Here is a 23,272-nt window from a genome sequence, read left to right on the forward strand (position 1 = left end):
GAGGTGCCAGGGTCAGCTCAGCTGGAGTGCCCCAGTGCCCCCACCCCACCCTCCAGCTTGGGCACTCCAGGGGCCCCCTCCCCTTCCCCTCCCATCTGGGCCCCTCCAGCTCCTCCTCGGCTCTGGCCATCTGCTGGCGCCCTTCCCAACCCCACCCGGGTCTGTCGCCCACCTGCCTCTGACTTCTCTCTCCTCCCACACAGGGGCATCCAGCTCCGCCTCCCTCCCTACCCTTTCTCCCTACCCTCTTCTCTTCGCCTCCCCCTCCGTCCCTCCTCTCTCTCTGCCCCCACCTGCCTGGGAGGTTTCCCCCCATCCTGCCTTCCCCACTACCCAGACTATCTCTCCTCCCCACCAGCCCCTTCCCCACCCCCACCCGACTCCTGCGGCCACAACACACCCCATCTCTGGCACAGCCGACCCATCCCCTTAGCACATTAACTGCCGCCAGTGCCGCCGCCGCGGCGGGCAGGCGCCAGCCCCCCACCTCCCCGCCCAGCTCCGCCACTTTGGGACTCTGCCTGTCCCTGGGCCATCTCGCTACTGCCCAGCCCAGTTCGGGCCTGGCCCTCAGCCTCACCCTCCCTCAGACTCTCCCAAGCCCCTGGCTCTCCCCACCAGGCCTCGCCGTGTCCCCCATCTGTGCCTTGGCCACCCTGCACCTTCCCGCTGTCTCACCAGAAAACCAGCCCCAACACGCCAGAGCCCCAACCCTCAGGTTGGCCTCCTGCCCTCCCCCCTCCCTCTCCTCTCTTCCCTTCTCCTCTCCTCCCCTCCGTCGCCCCGCCCCGGCCCCTCCCGGCCCCTGGGGCCCTGGCGGCCTCCCTCCCCGCCCGTCCGGACTGGCTGGGCTGGGCTCCGACTACAGCACCGCTGCACAGCAGGGGCTGAAGGGAGGGAGCGAGGGAGGGCCTGACCAGAGGGCCCGGACGCGGCGCGGGCGGGAGCTGTACCCAGAGGTAAAGAGGAGGGAGCAGGTCCTCGGCCCCCCTTTCCCTGGGGTGGGGATTGTTGGAACGAGGGAGGCTGGGTTTCTAGAAGGTGAAAGAGCTGACCCCGTGATTCTGATTCCCGGTGAGGGAACGAAGAGGGGCTAGAATGGCCCAGTCCCCAGTCCCTGGGGCAGGGTTGCAGAATAGGTCGGTGGAAGGGGCTGGGCTGGGCTGGGCTGGGTGTCGAAAGAACTGGAACTAGGTTCTGAGGTCCAGGAATAGGGAAGAGCCAGGTCCTGGGCGGGGGCGGGTTTAGGGGCTGGGGCTGAGGCTAAGAGAAATGGTTACGGGGGCTGGCGGAGACTGCTGCCCATTCCTGCACCCCAAAGGCCTCTGTGGCTTCTCCGCAGCTCCCGCGGCCACCCCTTCCAGGCTCCGGGTCATGCGCTGCCCCAAGTGCCTTCTCTGCCTGTCAGCGCTGCTCACCCTCCTGGGCCTCAAGGTGTACATCGAGTGGACATCCGAGTCTCGGCTAAGCAAGGCCTACTGGGGACCCCGGGGTACGGCACCAGGCCCCACGCCAGCCAGCCCCGAGCCCACCTTGCCAGCTAACCTCTCTGCCCGGCTGGGCCAGACTGGCCCACTGCTCTCTGCTTACTGGAACCAGCAGCAGTGGCAGCTGGGGTCCCTGCCCAGGGGTGACAGCACTGAGCCAGGGGGCTGCCGGGCTTGGGGGGCTGCCGCTGCTGCCCAAATCCCAGACTTTGCCTCCTACCCCACGGACCTCCAGCGCTTCCTGCTGTCAGCAGCCTGCCGGAGCTTCCCACAGTGGCGGCCAGGGAGTGGCAGAGGCCAAGTGGCCAGCTGCTCGGGTACCGACGTCCCCTACCTGCTGCTGGCTGTCAAGTCGGAACCAGGGCACTTTGAGGAGCGGCAGGCTGTGAGGGAGACGTGGGGGAGTCCGGCGCCTGGAGTCCGGCTGCTCTTCCTGTTGGGGTCGCCGGAGGGTGAGGGGGGGCCTGACCTGAGCTCCCTGGTGACCTGGGAGAGCCACCGCTACAGTGACCTGCTGCTCTGGGACTTTCTTGACGTCCCCTTCAATCAGACGCTCAAAGACTTGCTGCTGCTGGCGTGGCTGGGCCGCCACTGCCCGGGCGTGAGCTTCATCCTGCAAACTCGGGATGATGCCTTCGTACATACACCTGCCCTTCTGGACCACCTGCAGGCCCTGCCACCCAGCTGGGCCCGAGGCCTCTACCTTGGTGAGGTGTTTAACCAAGCCAAACCCTTCCGGAAGCCTGGAGGACCCTACTACGTGCCTAAATCTTTCTTTAAAGGTGGCTACCCAGCCTATGCAAGCGGAGGGGGCTATGTCATTGCTGGGCGCCTGGCACCCTGGCTGCTACAGGCAGCAGCCCGTGTGGCCCCCTTCCCCTTCGACGATGTCTACACTGGGTTGTGCTTCCGTGCCCTGGGTCTGGCACCCAGGGATCACAAAGGCTTCCTCACAGCCTGGCCAGCAGACCGCACTGCTGACCCCTGTACTCTCCGGGACCTGCTGCTGGCGCAGCCCCTCAGCCCCCAGAACAGCATTCGGCTCTGGAAACAGCTGCAGGACCCTAAGCTCCAGTGCTGAGTCTCGGTGGAGCTGGGGAGGGGAGGGTGGGCCTGGCCGGAACCTCTATGCCCATCCCTGGCTCAGCTTCTCCCTCTGGGCCTTGGTGTGAGGGAGGAATCCTAGAATCATGACTGCCTGAGCCCTTTCTGGGTCCCCCCAGGCAAGGAGCTGGGCAGCAGAAGGCAACAGACTGTTTCTACTTCTTGTTTTTGAAAAATATGCACCCCCTACCCAGACCTGGAGTCGTCCTTCTGCCTGTGGGGCCCTGGAGAAGCTGACAAAAGTAGAGCTCACCCGCACCTTGACCTTCACACTGGACTCCCTCCTCACTCTTAGTAAACAGGGCCAGCTCTGATGGCCTCCCAGTTACGTTGCTGAACAGCTGCTTGTTCCACCTAAGGGAGACCAGGAGACCATCTCGGGAGGGCCCCCACCCCCACCCGGTCTGCTGAACCGGACTCTCCAGCTTGCTGAAGTTTCCGGGGGAAGTACACCTCTCAACAGCCTGGCCTCCTTTATGTAGAAGGGGGAAACAAGGGGTGGTCCCCAACCAGTCGTGCTAGGCTCTCCTCCTACCTCCCAATCTCCAGGAAACAGACCAGCAGGGGGTACAGAGCCAAATACAGAGTTTATTGGCCACCTGCTGACCACCTCTCACTTTGAGGAGTGACTTCCACAGGCTGACCCACCACGCCCACCCCAGAGGGGCTTCCAGTCCTGGAGGCACCCTGGCCCAGCCCCTGGGAGAAGGCACTGTAACAGGCAAAGAGGGGCCACTGGAGCACCCCCAGGTAACAGCCTGGAGGAGTGGGGATGGGGGACTGAAGCCCTGGCCCCAGTATTTTGGAGGGAGCTGGCCCTGGAAGGAGGGTAGCATCTTGCCACTCCCTGGGTCCCCCAGAGTGGGACTGCCCCTTGGGGTAGTTGAGGTGGGGGATGAGTGGGCCTCACTTCTCAAAGTGGTCCAGGGGGTAGTGCTCCCCGTAGGTCTGGAGGTGCCTGGCCAGGGCCTCCTGCTGCTTGCGTAGCTGGGTGGGCATCTCCTGGTACACGTCTGAGAAGAGCAAGTTGGGGTTGGGCTTCGGCTTTCGCTCCGCCTGCTCAAAGGCCTCCATCACCTGGGGGATGGGGGATAGTAGACATGCAGCCTGTGGGATATCAGCGCTTGGGAGGGGTTACCCCTCAGCGCCTGGGTTCCCATATAAACCGAGATAAGGATCTAGCAGTGGTGAGAACTAACAACCTCGTCAACTCCCCCCAAAGTTGGCCTCTCCTCTCCTGCACCACTGGGCACTGCCCTAAATGCAAGAATTGGTTTAGCCTCTCAGCAGAACTAGGCAGCAGGCAGTTTAGAGGCAAGGAATCCAAGGCACAGAGGGGACGCACCTCAGTGATGTCCTCGGGGCCCAAGCCAGGGTGGTCCTAACCACTGGGCACAGTGCCCCGGCTCCCTAGGCCATTGAGGGCCGCGCGTGGACCCGGGTGGGACACTCACTGCACCTAACGAGGTCACCTACCCTCTAACAATGGTCCTCCATGTCCCTGCTCAGATATGAGGGCGTGGAGGGCAAGCATCGTGCCAAGGACACAGATAGAACCAGCAGAGGAACATAGGCAGCCCACCGTAGCAGACCACACTTAGGGGCATCACTGGGCTATGCCTGAGCCTCCCAGTAATGTGTCCCCCAGTCCTTCCAGGATTCTCCGCCATTTCCCACCCCAGAACACGTCCCCTGAGGCATGGGTTTCCAACAGAAGGAGGCCCCCACCTTCTTGCGGGACTGCTTCCTCCAGGCCTTCTCCTGCTCGTCATCCCACCAGCCCCGACTCTGCAGATAGTGGCGCAGCCGGGAGATGGGGTGGTCCTGCTTGTCCCAGTAATTGACCTCGTCCACTGACCGGTAGGCTGAGCTATCGTCACTAGTGCTATGGTGACCGATCCTGCCAGTGGACAGGGCCAGGTTCAGGTTGAAGCCCCCCATTGTAGGTCAGGACTGGGGTGGGGGGGGCGGTGGATGAGAGAAGGGATGGCAATAGAATAAAGGCAACAAAGGTGATCCAACACAGGCGATGGGGTCATGTTCTGGGGACAGTGACCAATGCAGGGGAGATGGTGTCAAGACCGCAGGGGAAGAGGGGGGAGGCAGGCACCTGTAGGTCATGGCCTCGATGAGGAAGGGCTGGTTCTCTGCCACGGCCCGCCGCCGGGCCTCCTTGGTGGCATTGTACACAGCGAACACGTCGTTGCCGTCCACACGGATGGACATGATGCCATAGCCCGGGCCTCGGGCAGCTGTGGGGACAGAGAGGCAGGTTGGATCCTGGGACTCAGATGAGGACAATGAGCAGAGAGCAGGGAGAGGGAAGGAGAGGGGAGCAAGCAAAGCAGCATTCCGGTGACCTTCCTTGTTCCAAACACCAGGAGGAAAAAGGCCCAGGGGGTGGGAGGGAGGGCATGCTGGCAGACTGGGGAGCAGCCTGCTGGGCCCCTACCAATGCCGTCCCCGCGGTACTGCTCCGAGGTGGGCGTGGAGATGGCATAGCCGTTGTTCCGGCAGAAGAAGATGATGGGGCACTCGAGAGTGGCGGCGAAGTTGAAGCCGGCATGTGCATCCCCCTCGCTGGCCGCCCCCTCCCCAAAGTAGCAGATGACCACCCTGTTGGCGTTGGCCCGCTTGGCCGCGTAGGCTGCCCCCACCGCTGTAGGGAGAGAAGGGGGTGAGCAGGAGCAGAGCCACATGCTCTCCCCACCCCACCAGCTCTGACCTCTCGCCCAACCCCACAACCTGCCTCAACCCTACTCTTGCCTCTCAGCTGACGGCCGCTGCCCTCTCCAGCTCCACAGGCTCCTCTGACTCCAGGCTGTGCCACCCCCCACACCTCTTCCACCTTCACAACCTGGCTAGAATCTGACCCCGGCCCTCTGCCTCTTTCAAGGCAATCTACTCCACCAGTCACCTCTGGCCTGAGTTCCCAGACCTGAGCCTCCTCACTGGCCTCCCCACCCCCACCCCATTACCCTAGGATGGCAGATGGCCAGATGCAAGTTAAAAATGGTCAAAGTGTGAACCAGGCTGACATTCCACCCCAGGGGCTCTCTTTCCTAAGGCTCCCATTCCACTCCAGGCAAAGGTCAAAGGCCCAGTTTCCCCTATATCTGAACCCTTCCTGAACCTCTAAGCCCATCCTGCCGCCACCCCCCACCCCTTGCCCCCAGTTCCCCAGGCTCCTCCTGCCCCTCAAGCAAGCACTTGCTTCAAGACCCCACGTGGCTTCCTCCCCAGCTCCTCTTGGTCTGTACTGAAATGTCACCTGTGGTATGACCCCCACCTTCCTCCATGGCACACACAGGACTCCCTCTCGGCTTTGTTTCTCCCTGCAGGACTTCTCAGCCCTGATCTGCTCCCAGTGCCCCTCCTGCATGCTTACTGCTGGTCTCCCCCACATGGAGGAGGGCTGAGATATTGTCTGTCTCTCGTTCACTGAGCCTCACATGATGCCTACAAATAGGGACTCCATATATTGGCCCACTAAGCAGCTTAATGGTCACTCAAACGGAAGGTAAGGGCCAGGGCCCAGCCTCCTGGAAATCCTACCTACCTTCAAGGAATGTGCCACATCCCCTCACAAAGCCGTCCTACCTGCCTCCCACCTCAGAGGTGCAAACAGCTCCTCATTCCCAGAGCACTATGACCTGACAGGTAAGGTTGGGCTTTCCTAGCAGCCCACTGCTGAGCCCCAGGGACACACCAATGCGTGATTCTTGTCCACTGTGGGGCGGAGCCCAGCCCAACCCTGGACCCCTCAACCAACCAGATGGCAGGATCCAGAGGGCAGGGAGCAAGGGCAGGCTCCAGGGTCTCCAAGCCGTGTGGATGCAAGCCTCTCCCCTGTGGGGTCAACTTCCCAAGCTGTCACTTTTGAGGAAAAGACTAGCTGTTCTAGGTATTGTGGACTTCCAGAGTAAGCTTCAGGGGTAGTCAAACTCCAAGGACTGAGGCAGAGCAGGGTCGGGGGCAAGAACTCAGCTCTGGAGCCACAGCCACACCTGAGTCCCTGCTCCTCACTGCCTGCCGGGCAACCCTTGGCAAGGAAGTTGGTATCCGCTCAGTCATGCGCAGCTGCTGTGCCGGTGAGGGTGAGCGGATGAATGAACGGGATGGGATATAGTCTAGGACACCAGGGCCCTCCTGAAGAGGCTCCCAGATGAACGGTGTCTGTAAAGCCTGGAACCGGACCAGCGTTCTGACCCCAAGGGATGCAAAGGGGCCAAGTCCTCACCCTGCGGGATCTGCGTGGCCAATGGAGAGGAGATGGTGACGAAGTGGCGATCCTTGCAGCCATAGTGCACGGGCATCTGGCGCCCCTTGCCCGGGTCGCTGACGTTACCGTAGCACTGGGCCATGAACAGCTCCAGGGGATAGTCTCTGTACATGAGCACACCTGGGGGGAGGGGGGAGGCAGCTGTGTGAGCCTGTGGGGAGGCGGGGGGATAGGAATGGGGGTGTTCCAGGGCACACTCCTTTCTGTCCAGGCTCTGGCTCCCTGTCCTCCCTGGTGGTTCCAGAAAGGAACTGGCCTCAAACTACAGGGGAGATTCAGATGGTTGTGGCAACCAGGCAGTAGGGCAGACTAGAAAGCATAGGCCTGTCCCCAAAGGGAGGTCAGTGTTCCAGCCACCTGACAGCTGCTCAGGGACGCTGGGTGGCCCAGGTCTTCAAAAGAAGGCAAAATCTGGCTTAAGTTTTTTTTTTTTTTTTTTAATGAGAAACTACCTGATGTTTCTGTTTCAACTAATAAAATTACTTCAGAAGTCATTCTCTTAACCAAACAAAACTACGGGCTGCTAGTGCACAACTTCTGAACCAGAGAGACAATATTTGAATCTGCTTATGATGGTAAAATCCTTCCTTCAAACAAACCCTCACCACCAAATGGAACTGCTCTGAGTGTAGGGGGTCTTGCCTGCTAAGTCAGAGGACAGGAGTTGGTTGAGATGGTCCTGGGATGAGCAATGACCCACTATGGCCCACCTGAAAAGGGAGGGGATCGTCACACCTGCACCTGAGGGGCCAGGCTGGGGTTCCAGGACACCAGCAGAAACACCCAGAACCTGAGCATTACAGAGCAGCTGGCTGGCGCAGGCATTTCCAAATCTTTTCCTTTACTAAAGGAACTCTTTCTTCACATGATGACATAATGGGGGTCACATTCTACAGGAGTCACATTCTGTGCAGGCTGTGCACATCTTCCCTGAATAACTACAATATGGGGGATGCCTGGGTGGCTCAGTGGTTGAGCATTTGCCTTCGGCTCAGGTCCTGATCCCAGAGTCCTGAGATCAAGTCCTGCACCGGGCTCCCTGCGGGGAGCCTGCTTCTCCCTCTGCCTGTGTCTCTGGCTCTGTGTCTCTCATGAATAAATAAATAAAATCTTGAAAAAAAAAATTAACCACAATATGAGAATAATGTTTTGTGACAGGCGCCTTCATCCCAAGCACTTTCCAGAGGTTAACTTGATTAAAAACAACCCCCCGAGGGTGGTGAGATTATTCTCATTTACAGATGAGGAAACTGAGGTAGCAGAGCTCCCATGACCAGCTCGAGGTCACACCGCGAAGTGGCAAGTGGCGGAGTAGAGTGCCCGGGGCCACACAAAACTTGCATTTCATGACTAAGCCTGCAGAAGAACGGGGTAGGCAGTGGAAGGGAGTAGGTCTATTTACCAGCTAATGGGGTGCCACCTCCGAGATACCCCACACCCACACACACACAGTGAGCATCGCCCAGACAATTGGCTCTGCAAGCTTGCACTTGAAATGGAGGTTGGGGTGAGGAGCGCTGGGTGTGACTTCAGCTTTCACCATTCATGTAACCAGATGTGGGATTTCCTGTCATGCAACACACACTCACACAGAGTGGCCACACTGTATATAAAACAGATCAAAGGGGGGATGCTCTGGTTGAAACAGGAAAAGGGAGCTGTGTGGAAGGGGCTGCCTCACAATGCGGTCCGTGGCCCACCACATGAGAGTCAGTGGGTGGGGACATTACAAACATAGCGTCCTGGCCCCAGGGCCTGGGTGGTTCTGACTTGGCCCAGGAAACCGCAGGCCCTGTGGCAACTACTGCTCTGGATGGAAACGGTGCCGTCTCTGAGCTCCTCGTCACGAGTGTCCCTTCCTGCCCAGTTACCATGGTCAGCAATCCATGTACATCCTTGGTTCATACCAAACAGCCCCGCATACGCAGTGAGTGAGGGCTGACTCCTGGAGACCCCTGCTCCACCCCATGAGGCATGTGGCCTGGGTACTGGGACATGTCCTGGGCTTTCTATCACCTGACTCAGACCAGGAAACATGGCTGCTGGGCGGCTCCTTCCTCCAGCGGGGTCTAGGCAGGTAAAAGGCAGTAGAGCCCCCACTGCTTCCAGCACTTAGAACAGCACCGTAGCCTATGAGAGCTCAGTGAGTGCCAGCTACTGGTCTGAGCACCCTTGCTCTCCCCACTTCATCGCTGGGGACTGAGAGAGGGGAGTGGCTGCTGAGTCAAGGCCAGGTACAGAATTCCGTAGTTCCTTCCCCAGCGACTGTGCACCCCACATAGCTGCTCAGACTCAGGGGCTCCTTGCCGAGGCCTCAGCACAGGAGGGATCCCTCCTGCAGGGCAGCCAAGGACCGCCGTGGACCAGCTTGCCCCACCAGCCTGCATCCCTGCTGAAGAGTCCCAGGTGAGAGGCCTGCACATCATCTCCAACTCTGAGCGCTTACCCAGTGCCAGGCCGTGTGCTGATGGCTTTGTATGCCCTGCCCCACGAATCCCCCCCCCATCACCCCTCAGTGCTCATGGGTCTGCTTCATACTTCATCTCCTCTCCAACCCTTCCCTCCTGTCACTCACTCACTCAGAAGGGGCCAGATCCTCCCTGGAGTTGCCAGGTCCCTCCTACCTGCTCTGCTCCCTAAAGGGCACGGTGCTTGGGAGAGGCCAGGAGCGCCCCATACTATGGATGGGTCCCCGTGTGTGCCCACCCCAGAGCCAGGCCTGTCCTGACTGCGTGCTGCCAGCACCCCCAGGGCAGGGGTCACAGTACCATCATCAGTTCTGTATCGGAGACCAGAACACGGAGGCTCACAGAAGGGAACGGACTTGCCCCAAATCTGACAGCTGGTAGCCGGCAGAGCATGGGCAGCCACTAGTACAGGCTCTTCCGTACAGTGCTGCCTGGCCTCCAGATGGAGGAAGCCTGCCTCCACAAACTCCTGCCCCCGGCTTCACTCTTTCTTGCTCAGAAAGCTCTTCCTCCAGCTCCTTAGACCTCTCTGGCATCACGCTGCTCCTGGACCAGCACATGGGTAGCTGATTTGAGACTAGCCTTCCCACCAGGAGGCACTGGGCCTGACCTGCCTCCGTGGGGACCACAGACTCAGGCCTCCAGAATCTGGAGAGCAGACATACCTGCCTCCCGGTACTGGCCAAACACCAGGTCCGTGTTGTCCAGGGCTGCTGCGCTCCCCACATGCGTCCCTTCCTCGCCATAGTTGGTCATGTAGAAGGAGATCCGGCCCTGCGGGGTGCAGGAGGGCCTGGGCTCAGTTATGTTGGCCAATGGCAGGGAACCATCCAAATAACTAAACCAACTTCTGGAGACTTCATCAACCACCAGACACTTCCTGGGCTGGCCCCACTGGGGCTCCCACCTTCACAGAAGAACTGCCAGATTGGTGAAAACCAGAGTGATGGAGCTGTGACAGGGAGGCCCACATGGCTGTCCAGCCCACCACGAGGGGCACCAAGGAGAAAGGCCTGAGCCCAGCAAAGCTGGGGGTAGATGCAGGCTTCCAGGCAGAGGAAGCAGTAAAGGCCACGAGGCAGGAATGGCTGGGATAGTAAGTGGGAGGAGTGCGGACAGGAAACGTGGGAGAGGCAATACCAGGAAAGCTGTGAATGGCACACCTGAATTTTACCTTGAGAACTGCACCCACGGCTCTCCTCAGGGGAGTGACCATTTAGAAAGGTCTCTCTGGCTGTCAGGTGGGAAATGGATGGAATGCAGCCCAGCCAGGCAGGAGGGGGTGGTGGCCTGGCCTGGCCATGGCAGGAGGAGCAGAGGGGTGAGTCTTAAGCAGAGTCAGAGCGCCAGGGAGCAGCAGACCCTGCCAGCTGGCCACACCAGTGCCCTGAGTGGACTCCTTTCTCCTGAGCCCCCCAATCTCAGAGCCTGGAAAGTCCAACATCAGGTTCCCAATCTCCCTTACAGCCAGAGGTAGCTGTGGGACACAGTTCTGGCCAGAGACTTAAGAGCAGGTCTGCTTTTGCTTTCTTGATAAAAAAGAGATGGGTGTAGCTGGCGCCAGTCCTTCTTCTGCCTGGCACACAGCTGTGAGGCTGGACCAGGGGCAGCCATCTTGTGACAATGAGGCAACAAGTGTGGGATGAAAACCAACTCGCCCACGATGGTAAAGCAGAAAGGTAGGAAGTCTGGGGTCCTGATGTGGTGCCAAGTAGCAGAATGGATTTCTAACTAAACCCACAAGGACAAAGTAAATTAGACGGGAGAAAGTTCTGTGAGGCAGAGAAAGGAGACAGGAAGGAGAAGCAGGTCTCCAGTTTGGGCAGATGGGTAGATGGTGGCACCCTCTGCTGAAAAACACTCTAAGGGAAAAAGTCGCCCAGGTCAAGTTTGGACAGGCTGAATTTGGTGTACGACATACAAGGCAAGAAGCCAGGTAGATCTGGGGCTAAAAAGTGAAGTCCAGCTGGAGAGTTGGAGAACCTCTGGCATAGAGCCAGAACTAGGCTCCCCAGCACCATGTGAACAGTGAGAGCTCAGGTGAAAGAGCCCTCTGCCCAGTCCTCATGTGTTCTACAGGGATGGCTTTCCAAGTGGTGGGAGAACGAGATGAATACTACTTTCTTCTTTTTTTTTTTTTTTTTTTTTTTTAAATTTTTTATTTTTTATTTATGATAGGCACACAGTGAGAGAGAGAGCGAGCCAGAGACACAGGCAGAGGAAGAAGCAGGCTCCATGCACCGGGAGCCCGACGTGGGATTCGATCCCGGGTCTCCAGGATCGCGCCCTGGGCCAAAGGCAGGCGCCAAACCGCTGCGCCACCCAGGGATCCCGAATACTACTTTCTTCTAAGTGGGGAGCCAATTAAAAGTTAATTGACCTCCCACAGCCACGTGGGCGGATGCTGGCCACTTAAGGCCTGGGAGAGCTGTGGAGAGTGCTATGGGAGGAGCCTGAGTGCCCTCCCACCCAGGAAACAGGACCTGGCTGGTGGCAGAGGTCACAGTTTGCCTCCCCAGTATCCTACCTCCCTTCCCATTTGCTAACCGAGACCTCATTCCACAGGCAGCAACTGCCTGGATGGAAAGACCACATTTTGGGCACACCTGGGTGGCTCAGTGGTTCAGCATCTGCCTTTGGCTCAGGGTGTGATCCCAGGACCCTGGGATTGAGTCCCACATCATTCTCCCTACACGCAGCCTGCTTCTCCCTCTGCCTATGTCTCTGCCTCTCTCTGTCTCTCGTGAATAAATAAATAAAAATCTTAAAAAAAAAAAAAAAAAAGACCACATTTTGGGCTCCCTTGTAGCTGGGAGGGACCGGTGCAGTGTCAGATGCTACTGGGTGGGACGGTCTGCAGAGTTCTAGAAAGGGGAGTATGAGGAGATAGCTGGGACATGCCATGTCTGACCTGCCAGCTTCCTTCACTTCCTGCCTGGAATGAGGCATGATGGAGGGAGCTCCAGTGGCCACTTGGTTCATGAAGGGCCCTCGAGGCTAGAAGCCAAAGCTGGGTCTCCAGTGACATCGTGGTGCCACCATACCAGCCCCAAACCACCTGTTCTCAGAATTACTTTATAGAAGATAAAAACCCTACTAATCTGTTTAAGCTACTGCATTTGTTTCTGTTGGGATTTGGAGGGAGCTCAAGGGGAGGTCCGTTAGTTACAGCTAAAGAGAAGCCTAGCTAATGCAAGCTGAGCCTTGACATACGAGTTGATCTTACTGAGGCCTCCTCTGTGGCAGCCAGTAGACAAGGGGCTTTATGTGCTGGGCCTCACAGAATCCCTACCCCTACCTTGCTATTCCCACTTGTCAACATCCTGAAGAGACTGAGGCAGAGATGGGAAACATCGCTGCCCAAAGTCATAGCTGTGACTGTACCCATATTGGCTGGATTCCAAAGCCCCTGTTTGTGCAGCCAACACAGGCAGGAAGGAGCCCGGGCATGTTGAGAGGGTGGGAGGGGTGGCCTGGCCTAGCGATAAGGCTGCGGAGAGGGGTGCAGAGAGCTGAGGCCACAGGGGAACAGGAAGGGCCAGACCTGCCCCTGTGGGCTGTGAGAGCCATGGGAAGTTTCTGAGCAAGTTTCAGGGTACAGGTACTACCCTAACTTGGAAAAACTCGCACATAATGTCCTGTGAGAGGGAGTCTGGTCAGAACTGCCCTGTAGGCCACTGGGCCTCAGGCTTTAGTCCAAGGGGGATGGTCTGGGGGCGTGACACAAATGCAGATTCTCAAGCCCACCCCTACTCCTGACCTACTCCTGGGCCCTTGGGTGGCCACTGCCCAACGTCCTTCCCCCCTTTCCCACAGAAACCCCTGGGCCCTGGGAGGGACAGATTCCACTGCTATCTTTACTTGGTTCCCGGGGATGGACACACGGTCCTCCTGGCCAGGGGCAGGCTCACAGCGGGGTCTGTGACCAAAGCCCAAGCAGTGAGCATTAATCATGGCCTTTTGCTGGAATATTAGTAAGTAGACCTTCTATCTCTACTGCTAAGCAGAAAGGGTAATTGCTGTGAGGCTGGCAGGGTGATAACAGCTAATATCTATTGTGTGCTGGCTAAACACCAGTGTCGCTCTTCCTGAGGCCATTACATATGCCACCACTTGTCTTTAAGCCAATGCCATGAATGAAGTACAGACAAGAAAACTAAGCAACCTTCCCAGGGCCCCAAAGCTAGAGAGTGACCAAAGGAAGACTTCAGTTGTAAAGTCCTGCTCTAGAGCCCCTACCCTGATCCTTTCTCTGCCACCTGTCCTGGAGCCTAGACTTTCCAGAGATAACTGCTGCCTGAGAATGAAGGAAGCCAAGATAGTAGAAAAGACACTTGGACAGAGAAACAGGTCTAATAACATTGAGCATCTTGGATCTAGCTACACCTGAAACAGGACCCTCTGGACTTGAAGTTATTTGAGTCAATAAATTGTCTCTTTGATGACACTGCTCTGACCGGGTCTCTGCCCACTGATACGGACACGGCTGAGGCTCACAGCACAATCTGACATGGGCACCCCAGGAAGCACAGAGGGTCACTCTGTTTCTCAGGACTGTGAGCTCCCAAGTGAAAGGCCCATCAAGTCTTCCTGCCTGTCCCTTCCCAGCACAGCCATGCCCCGAGCCTGGAACACAGGAGGTATTTTTAGAGATCTGGTCCATCCCCCTGCCCTTGGGCAGCACCCTTCCCACACTCTTCCTTCAGAGCACCAACAGAGCTCCAAGAACTCTAAGGATCCCAAGACAAAGGATCTCCGTCCCACCTTCTCCTCCTTGGGAGTTATCTTCTGGGCCAAGAACAGGCAGGGTGACCTCGGGTCTTTCCCAGCACCCCCCAGCGCCAACCTGAGTCCACGCACCTGCCGCTGGGACTCGTAGAGGATGCGGTCCATGGTGTTGAGCAGAGTCATGCTCTTATAGAACTTGAGCACCTTCTCCTGGGGCAGCTGCGGATGGAGGCACAGACAGATGTGGGGCAGCTGGGATCAGAGAGGAGATGGACAAGGGGCCTGGGCGTGGGGGGCACAGGGTGGGAAGGAGGGGGCCTCTCACGTGGGGATCCTCGCTGGGGTTGATGATCTGGCCCTGCCGGTCCATGACGCGGTAGACGGGGATCCCAGAGATGACATTGGGCTGGATGAACTCTAGCTTGTCTATGAACTCCGCTGAGGCCCCCGGGAACTGGGGCTTGTCATCCAGGGATGGGAAGTGCTGCTGCTCCTGTCTCTGGGGGTGCTGGGGAGAGAGAGAAGAGGGTGGGGATGGGGATACCTATGTCAGGAGCAGCAGAGGTTCCCCTGACTCGACCACATAGCAGCAGGCAATATGGCCTGGTAGTTAAGCCACCAACGGCCCCAGAAGATCCTGGGGCCGTGGATCCCAGCTCTACCACGTTCTTCATGTGTGACCTTGGGCGAGTTACTAGAACTTCTTTATGTCTTGGTTCCTCATCTGTAATATTTGGGCACAGATACACTCTATCCTACAGGGTGGCTGTAAGGATCAAACCACTCAGTAGAGTAGTGGCTGGCTCAAGAACCGGCAGCCATTCTCCCAGAGGCCCAAACTCTTCACCTAGGCATCAAAGGCCCCCCCAGTCTGGCCAGACACCCCCTCTCTGTCTCCCACTGCCACCACAGGTGTGCGCGTGTGCGCGCGCGCGCGCACACACACACACACACACCCCAGTGCCCTCAAGTTGGCCAGATGGGCTCTTCGCTGACTCTGCACAACCAGAGCAGCTGCCCATAATAGAGCACGTCTGTGAGCTTTCAAGGGTCGGCCTGCCTGGGTTCAGATCCCTTGCTAGGTGACCATAGGAAAGTGACTTCTCCTCTCCAAGTCTCTCCTTTCTCATCTGTAAAAGGGAGACCACCTCATGGAGCTGCCATGACGCTTAAGGGAGATCATGCACATAAAACAGGAGAGGACTTAGAAGTTGAGCAAATGCTCGGGAAAATGTGAACTGTCACTTCTACCCCCACAGGGCTGCACCCACCTCTTCTCTAGAACATCTGTCATGCCCTACCCCTTGGCCCCCCCGGCAAACTTCCACACTTCAGTGACCTCTGAACTCCAGTCCTAACCCCCATCCTCCAGGCCCAGACTGACTCCTTCAACAAATATTTAAGCACCTGCTTTGTTCTGAGCCTTGTGCTGTGTTCTGGGGACCTAAAAGAAGCAAGACATCTGTCACTGCTGCCCAGCAAGTATGGCTGAGGCTGATTCGTCTTTGCCAGAAAGAAGCCTTGAACACGGCAGAGTGGAAAGGAGCCAGTTTCTAAAGAAGCAACCTGAGAGCCGAGAGCCGGGGGACAGCTAGGAGTCAGGGAAGGAGCCCAGAGGCCAGGGTCACAGAACACGCAAAAGGCAGAAAGTGAGGGACCGGATATCACTTGCAGATCCCGGAGAGTGGCTGAAGGGGCCCTGTAGGGGGCACAGCACCTCCTCAGCTGGCTGGGAAAGCCCTGGGTAAGATCACTGAGAAGCCTCAAGGTGCTATGGGATGTGCACCAACCCCATTTCTCGGCCCTGGAGCTAGGCAGCCTTCAACAAGTCTCACCACTGCAACTGCTCTCCTGCATCAAGGACTTGCTGGCTGCCAGCTGAGCTCTGTACCCACAACTTCACTGAGTGCTCAGAGCGTGTCTGAGGCACAAAATGCCTACGATGGCCCTTGAGGAGGAAGCCAAGATATCGGGAGGCAAAAATCACCTGCACCAGAGCTAAAAATTTGTGAGTCAGGACTGAGCTTTCCAATTCAGGCTGGGCTCACATTCAGACCCCAAGGCCCCGCTCCTCACCCCAACTGCCACTGCTGCCCCGGTCATGGCCTGCTCGTCTACAGCTCCCTGCCCAGGGCCACCAGTGATTGCGGCTTCACTTCCAAGAAGAGCTCAACAAGTGTGGCCCAGTCCTCCAGGAGCTAGATCTCACACGGGTGCGTCCAGGTATGCCACCCACTCCCCCTCCTTTCATTGCCCAGGAGAGCATCCGAGCATCCGGGGGGGAAGTATGAGCACCGGGGCACTTATCTGCATTTGTGGCTCTGAGGAAATCAAGGAAATGACACTCCCCATGGCAGGGCAGGTCCAGGCCTGACAACGGGCAGCAGACTTCTCCCCTTGCGCTTGTGAGGGAAGCAGCTGAACGCTGGCCACCTGCACGCCTCTCCCCTCCTGAGCACCCACCCTGACAGACCTTTTCTTTCCGTCCCCCTGGAGGATCTGCAGTCTGTGACTGCCTCCCACACAGACCACAAGCTCAGTGAAGGCAGGGAGCAGGTCCAACTCGGCTGACACAGCAGACACTGGACAGGCCATTAATGAAGGGACAGATGAATGAGCAGTTAGGTTCGCTGGCCTCAGGCCAACTGACGTGGGTGCCAGGATCTTAGCTGTGTGGTTCTCTGCAAAACACCTTGTCCCTGGGACACCTGGGTAGCTCAGCGGTTGAGTGTGTGTCTTTGGCTCAGGGCGTGATCCCGGAGTCGAGTCTCGTGTTGGGCTCCCTGCATGGAGCCTGCTTCTCCCTCTGCCTGTGTCTGTGTCTCTGCCTCTCTCTCTGTGTGTGTTTCTCATGAATAAATAAAATCTTTAAAAAAACAAATAAACAACAACAAAAAAAACCACCTTGTCCCTGCGAATTTCCCCATCCGTGGAAAGGCTGCATAGGGCTGTTGCAGAAAGTTCCTGACATGAGGCACACAAAAGGCTCAGGACAGGCATGGGACGTATTATGAGGTCAAAACTTGGTAAAAAGGAAAATAAAAATCTCAGATGGCTAGGAACGGGAAACAGAAAATGACTGGCTCTTTGGGAAGAGGACAGGGAAGAACTGGGGAGAAGGTCTGGCAGCAGGACACACCTGAGTGTAGCAGCAGACCATGGAACCCAAGGGCGGCAGCTTAGGGGCCAGCAGGAGGCAGAGGACTGAAAACAGACTGGGCTGTCAGGGCAGGACTCTGCCTGCCTCCGGAGACTGGAGAGCTGCCATCCAGGCACCCTGGCGCACCCCCACATTGGCCTCAGGCCTTGTGGGAGTGCAGGGGGGGCCTTTCCTTCCTGGGCCTGTGGAAATGCTGGGGCGCTGTGCTCACTGGGTGAGCGGCCAGCCCTGAGGAAATGCTCCCCCTTGGGAGGGGTGGTAAAATGCCCACGAGGAAGGATGTGACTCCACCCACTTTTTCTTCAGATTGCAGTGGGGGTGGGGATGCCTTTGTCCTGGTGGCCAGTAACTTACAATGGCAGAGGCTACAGAGATCTGCACAAAGCTTTCCTGCTAATCCCCTCTGGCCACACAGGAAACAGAGAGGCCTGCTCTGGATGGCCCGACTGCCCAGCAGGTACTGAGGTGCCCCCTGCGGGGCTACTTCCTCTGGTGCCGCTGCCAAGGTTAAGGTTAAGACTCCCTGCAGAGTAGACTGCAGCCTCCTGACTGCATAACTAGAGCTCCCTGAGCCTGTTTCCTCCTCCAGAAGCGGGGGTATGACCACCAATCTCACAGGTCATCACGGGGACGAAAGGAGCACTCAGCCTGGAGCCCCGCACATAACCAACACTCAGCAAACACAGGCAGCTCGTACTGTATTTGATGATCCTTACTGTCAAGCAGGTAGCTACCAAATAGCACCAGGCCAGGCCCTGAACAGGCTGGAGGCGAGTGAGAGCCAGGTGACCAACCCTGAACACATAGGTTACGGTCAGGGCCACGACAGCCAGATGGTTGACCACGCAGCAGGGCAGGGTGACGGACTCCAGGGCTAAACTGCCTGCTGGGTCCCCTTTCCAGCAGCAGCGTCCCCGCGTGTCCCTGAACCTGCGTCCCCTTGTGGAAAGGATGAGAACTGCTACTCCACAGGCCTGGGGTGAGGTGGGTACAAAGTACCTGCTGGGGCTCTAGGTGGAACTTGTGCTACCAGCATCAGAAGGAACATGAGGAAAAGCTTTCTGGAGAAGGGGAATTTTGCTGAGGCCTGCTGGACCAGCAGGGGTGAGCCAGGCAGAGACTAAGGGGAGGAAGGTGCCAGTCCCCTGGAACTACCAAGGCCGAGGCAAGAGTAGAGATACTGGGAGACCCTGAGGACCTGTAAGGCTGTGGCAAGTTAGTAACAAGAGCTAACTCAGTGCCACACAAAGCACTTCCTTGACACTTCTGTGTTCTCTGAACCCAGTGAGGCAGGCACTATTGCCTCACTTCTGTAGAACAGAGATGGCCCCAGTCTCAGAGAGGTAAAGTGACTCGTTCAAGAGCAGGGAGATCACGAATGATGTCAGCCTATGAATCCAGGCAGACTGACTACAGCTACCTTAGGAGCCTGGAGAGAAAGGTGGGGTCCGGTCGTGGACAGTTTTGTGGATGTGCCAGCGAACTGAGTCCTCTGCATCTAAGATAGCTAAGGTCACTCAGACCCAGGGGCTTCCACAGCACTACGCCACCTGGGGCACTGCTAGTGGAAAGCCCCGAGGGAGGACATCCTTTCTCTGACCACACCAGATTTACTGTCCCTGGAGAAGAACTGCAGCCCCCCACTTTTGAGATCTTACTGAATGCTTGGGATACATGGGAAGTGCCTCCTAAGGACCATTTCCCTTCATCTTCACACATCTGAGGGTGGCACTACTGCTGTCCCCATTTTACAGATGGACATTGGGGGACGGGGTAGGGGGGAAGGGGTCAGGAATGCTTCTCTGAGGAAGTGGCCCTCAGCCGACACTTAAAGGACCATATTCCTACCAAGGCCTCCAGGTGGACGGAGCTTATCCAAGGGAAGGAAAAAGGACCAGTGGCTAAAGTTCAGGGAGGGAAGGGCACAGTGAGGACTGAGGCTGGCCCCTCCAACCCAGCTTCTCCAGCCCAGAAGGCCCCAGGCAGAAGCTGCTCATACACGCCAAGGCCAGACTCAGCAGCATGTTGTAAGACTTGAACCAAAGTCCTATGGCTTCTCCTGGCAGCCTGGTACTATGGAGAGAAACTGGGCTTTAGAGTCCAGAACTCCAAGTTCAGACCTCACCTCTCTGGGCCTTGGTTTCCCCACTCGTCATAGGAGAAAACACCTTGCAGTGTGGCTGTATTAGATAGAATAATGGTGTGCAATGGCAGTGTAAATCATAAAGCATTTCCTGATGTGAAAAACGCAGGCTAGTTCCTTCAGACACCAGTCAAGAGGGAGATGGACCCATATGGTTAGGAACTGGTAATGACCATCTCCATTCGTGCCTCAGCACACACTGGGCACCACCACTTGGAGATAATGCACAGGGCGCTAGAGCACTGGGTCCCCAATAGGCTGCCCCCGACAGCTGGGTCGAAGAAACATCATCACTGATGATCCACACAGACTGAACTCTAGATGTTCCCTCCCTCCCAGAGGAGGGACTCCAGTCATCCCCCCTGCTAAGCTCAAAGAAGTGAAGGGACATGGCTGGGGTCCCTCTTGCTTTCTGGGGTGGTGGCTGAGAGACTCAGGACTCCTTGACAATTAAGTTTCCTTTCTCCTCTTCTCCCTGAGCACTAAAACATCTGCTATGAACTGGAGCGGGAAGGAGGGAGGAAGGACCAGGCAAATGCCTCCCTGAGCTACAGGGTGTTTAGTTAAGAAAGCGATGAATGGGGAGAGGTAAGCAGGCAGAGATGAAGTCAGACAGCCCCAGCCTTTCCCCCGACCCCCCTGCACCAACAACCCATCCGTCAGCTACAACACCGCCTCTCAACCTTCCTCCAAAGCACTATCTCTGGGCTCAGCCTTGATGGGCTGAAACTGCGTCATCCAATATGGCAGCCACCAGCTACTTGTGGCTATTTAAACTCATTAAAATTTTAAAAAATGAAAATGTCAGTTCCTGGGCCATATTAATCACATTCTGAGAGCTCAGTCGCCATGTGTAGTTAAGTGGCTACTGTACTGGACAGCACATATCCATAACTTCATCATCATCGCAAAATGTTCCAGTGGATAGATCCTGGTCCATAATCAACCCCTAAATTGATTAGGGATGCCTGGGTGGCTCAGTGGTTGACCCCCTGCCTTGGGCTCAAGTCATAATCCCGGGGTCCTGGAATGGAGCCCCAAATCAGGCTTCCTGCTCAGTGGGAAGTCTGCTTCTCCCTCTCCCTCTGCCCTCAACCCCACTCATGTGCACGTGTGTTCTCTCATTCTCTCTCATATAAATAAATAAAAATTTAAAATACTTATTTAAAATCTTCTTTGAAAAAAAAATAAAAATAAATAAAAATAAAATCTTCTTTGACTAAATGCCATTACTCCTTCCCTTCACTCAAAAGTCTCCTTTTTAATCTTAGAAAAAAGTAGGAGAGGGGTGCCTGGATGGCTCTGTTGGTAGAGCATAAGACTCTAGATCTCAGGGTTGTGAGTTCGAGCCCCATGTTGGGTGTACAGATTACTTACTGACTAAATAAATAAATAATATTTTACGGTGCCCGGGTGGCTCAGTCAGTTGAGCATTTTGCCTTCGGCTCAAGTCATGATCCCAGAGTCCTGGGATCCAGTCCCACATCACCTCTGGCTTGCTGCTCAGCAGGGAGCCTGCTTCTTCCTCTGCCCCTCACCCCCACCTGTGCTCTCACTCTCTCAAATAAATAAATAAATAAATAAATAAATAAATAAATCTTTTTAAAAAGTAAGTGGGGGGATGCCTGGGTGGCTCAGCAGTTGAGCATCTGCCTTTGGCTCAGGGCATGATCCCGGAAACCCGGGATCGAGTCCCACATCGGGTTCCCTGCATGGAGCCTGCTTCTCCCTCTGCCTGTGTCTCTCATGAATAAATAAATAAAATCTTTTTCAAAAAATAAGTGGGAAAAATAAAAGTGGGGAAGAAAAAAAAAAAACAAAGACTATAAAAATATATAAATTTAGGGCAGCCCCGGTGGCGCAGCGGTTTAGCGCCGCCTGCAGCCCAGGGCGTGATCCTGGAGATCCTGGATCAAGTCCCACGTCAGGCTCTCTGCATGGAGCCTGCTTCTCCCTCTGCCTGTGTCTCTGCCTCTCATTCTCTCTCTGTGTTTCTATGAATAAATAAAATCTTTAAAAAAATTTGTTTAATATATAAATTTAAAATAAAATATAATAAAAGGTAGATATCTGAAAGACCCCCTCCAAAACCCCTATCCCGTCACCCACCAAAAAGAGGGGAGTCAAGAGGGAAAAGTTATAGGGAGAGGGAACCAGGAAGGAAACATTTAATCAGCCTCAAATGACCTTTACCTACTTTCTGCCCTAGTCCTGCCCACCTCCTCCCCACAGGTCCAGCCAATGGACTAAGAAGGACTGGGATTGGCCAGGCAGGATCTGATTATTCCAAAAAAAGTGACAAAGAACCGCCTAAAGGCACCAGGCTACCCCACCCCCAGCCTGCTCCAGGAACCCTCCCATAATCACCTGCTTTGAGGACTCCTTTTCCTACCTATTCTCCCTCCTCTCAAACCTGGCCCATCCTCTCTCCCCAACTCCTTCCCTGCTCTTCTCCCTAAAGTGTCTTTCCCATAGATTCTATCTTCCTTCCCTAATGAATTAGGGAATCAGAGGGTCAGACCCAACCCCACAAAATCTTGGCGCTTTTCCCTCCAAGGGCCCTCACCTGTTCAGGTCCGACCAAGGTCACCTCCTTTCTTCTCCTGATCTCCAAGGTCAGTTTCTCTCCCTTCCCTCCACCCTCACTTTCAACAACAGTGACCAACATTCCTATTGCTTGTATCAAATACCAGGTCCAGTTCTCAGCACATTACATACTTGATTTTTACCACAACCCTACGAGGTGGTCAGTTAGCATTATAGAAAGGGGAACGCGCCCCTCTGTTGAGGTCCGGAGGGGCAGTCCTCTGTCCAGCATGTGGGGGACAGGAACCCGCCTTCCCAAACACTACTCTCTGACCTGGGAAATTTCAGTTCATGGTTCCGCAGCCCAAGGCCTCTCTCCCACTGAACGAGCTTCTAAGTTAGACTTCCGCTGTGTGAACTTACAGTTTGCAGCATCAACCCAAGGGAATTCTGACACTTTTGATAAGAATTGAGGCATCTCTCAAGTGTTACCCAGAAATGTGGGTGGGATGACCAGGTGGCTCAGTGGTTGAGCGTCTGCCTTCCGCCCAGGTCCTGATCCTGGGGTCCTGGGATCGAGTCCCCCATCAGGCTCCCTGCAGGGAGCCTGCTTCTCCCTCAGCCTCTCTCTGGGTCTCATGAATAAATAAAATCTCAAAAAAAAAAAAAAAGAACAATAGTAAAACAAACGCAGCGCACTATAAAAGCCCGCGTCGGAGAACCTGATCTCTCTTTTCTCCTTCCTGAGGGGGAGCCACACCCAGAAGCCTCAGCCTCGGGCAGTCGCAGTCTCCAACGCCTGCGGGGCAATGTCTCGCCGTCCCACCGTGTCCCTCCACGCGGCCTCCCGTGGGCATGAGTGGCAACTAAAGCGGAACCCCTTCTCTCTCTCCAAGTTGTCTCCCTCTCTCCGGGCCCACAGAGGAGGCTGCCTCACTTCTCCTCTCCTGAGGGAGTGGAAGTTCTTCCCGAATGTCCTCACGGAGCAGCTCTCTCAGCCCCGGTCCCCTCTGTGACAGCCCTTCGCTCACTCCCTGCACGGACCCCACGTCGGAAGACGGCGTTGACATCCCTATTCTCCCTCGGGAAAAACTCCCCAGGTACTCACAGATCTAGCCAGCCCCCGAGCCCAAGGCCGGCGCAGGAGCAGGAGACCAGCCTGGCCCAAACCTCGACTCGAGCCCCAGACCCTCGCTGCCGCCGCCGCCACCGCCATCTTGGCTCACAACCCCTCAGAGCTCCGCCCCTCTCCTCGGCTAGACTGGGGGCTGCCCCTTCATGAGCCTGACTCAAATGCTAGCACCGCCCTGCCAAGAAACCACCAGCGACCCACCCTGCAGTCTCCAGGGCACGGGTACGGGAGGAACAAACAAT

The 23,272-nt window shown here is 56.4% G+C and overlaps 2 protein-coding genes across 4 annotated transcripts; one reads left to right on the top strand and one right to left on the bottom strand.

Moving 5' to 3' along the window:
• The first annotated feature begins 789 nt into the window (after window positions 1-789).
• B3GNT8 (UDP-GlcNAc:betaGal beta-1,3-N-acetylglucosaminyltransferase 8) lies at window positions 790-4,612 on the top strand. The gene is made up of 2 exons (XM_077850603.1): window positions 790-959; window positions 1,343-4,612. The coding sequence occupies exon 2, from the start codon at window positions 1,375-1,377 to the stop codon at window positions 2,566-2,568; it is 1,194 nt and encodes a 397-aa protein (XP_077706729.1). The 5' UTR covers window positions 790-959; window positions 1,343-1,374; the 3' UTR covers window positions 2,569-4,612.
• Window positions 3,160-23,165, bottom strand: BCKDHA (branched chain keto acid dehydrogenase E1 subunit alpha). 3 transcript variants are annotated; one of them, XM_077850579.1, is made up of 9 exons: window positions 23,007-23,165; window positions 14,395-14,577; window positions 14,202-14,288; window positions 10,007-10,115; window positions 6,832-6,993; window positions 5,044-5,250; window positions 4,702-4,843; window positions 4,320-4,491; window positions 3,160-3,668 (listed from the first exon to the last, which is right to left on the bottom strand). In XM_077850579.1, exons 1-9 carry the CDS (start codon window positions 23,112-23,114, stop codon window positions 3,498-3,500), a joined length of 1,341 nt encoding a protein of 446 aa, XP_077706705.1. In that variant the 5' UTR covers window positions 23,115-23,165; the 3' UTR covers window positions 3,160-3,497. The 3 variants fall into 3 exon arrangements, with proteins under 3 accessions (XP_077706705.1, XP_077706714.1, XP_077706721.1); XM_077850588.1 differs by lacking the exon at window positions 6,832-6,993; XM_077850595.1 differs by lacking the exon at window positions 5,044-5,250.
• Between the last annotated feature and the right edge of the window lie 107 nt (window positions 23,166-23,272).

This window comes from Canis aureus, chromosome 1, assembly GCF_053574225.1.
Source record: "Canis aureus isolate CA01 chromosome 1, VMU_Caureus_v.1.0, whole genome shotgun sequence".
Classification (NCBI taxonomy): domain Eukaryota; kingdom Metazoa; phylum Chordata; class Mammalia; order Carnivora; family Canidae; genus Canis; species Canis aureus.

Excerpts from the sequence above, each read along its gene's own strand:
- B3GNT8 (XM_077850603.1), top strand. The coding sequence starts at position 1,375 with ATGCGCTGCCCCAAGTGCCTTCTCTGCCTGTCAGCGCTGCTCACCCTC.
- BCKDHA (XM_077850579.1), bottom strand. The coding sequence starts at position 23,114 with ATGGCGGTGGCGGCGGCGGCAGCGAGGGTCTGGGGCTCGAGTCGAGGT. Across the intron at positions 5,251-6,831 it reads GGCCACGCAGATCCCGCAGG|CGGTGGGGGCAGCCTACGCG; the intron begins GTGAGGACTTGG and ends CTCTCCCTACAG. Across the intron at positions 4,492-4,701 it reads ATCGAGGCCATGACCTACAG|GATCGGTCACCATAGCACTA; the intron begins GTGCCTGCCTCC and ends GTCCACTGGCAG.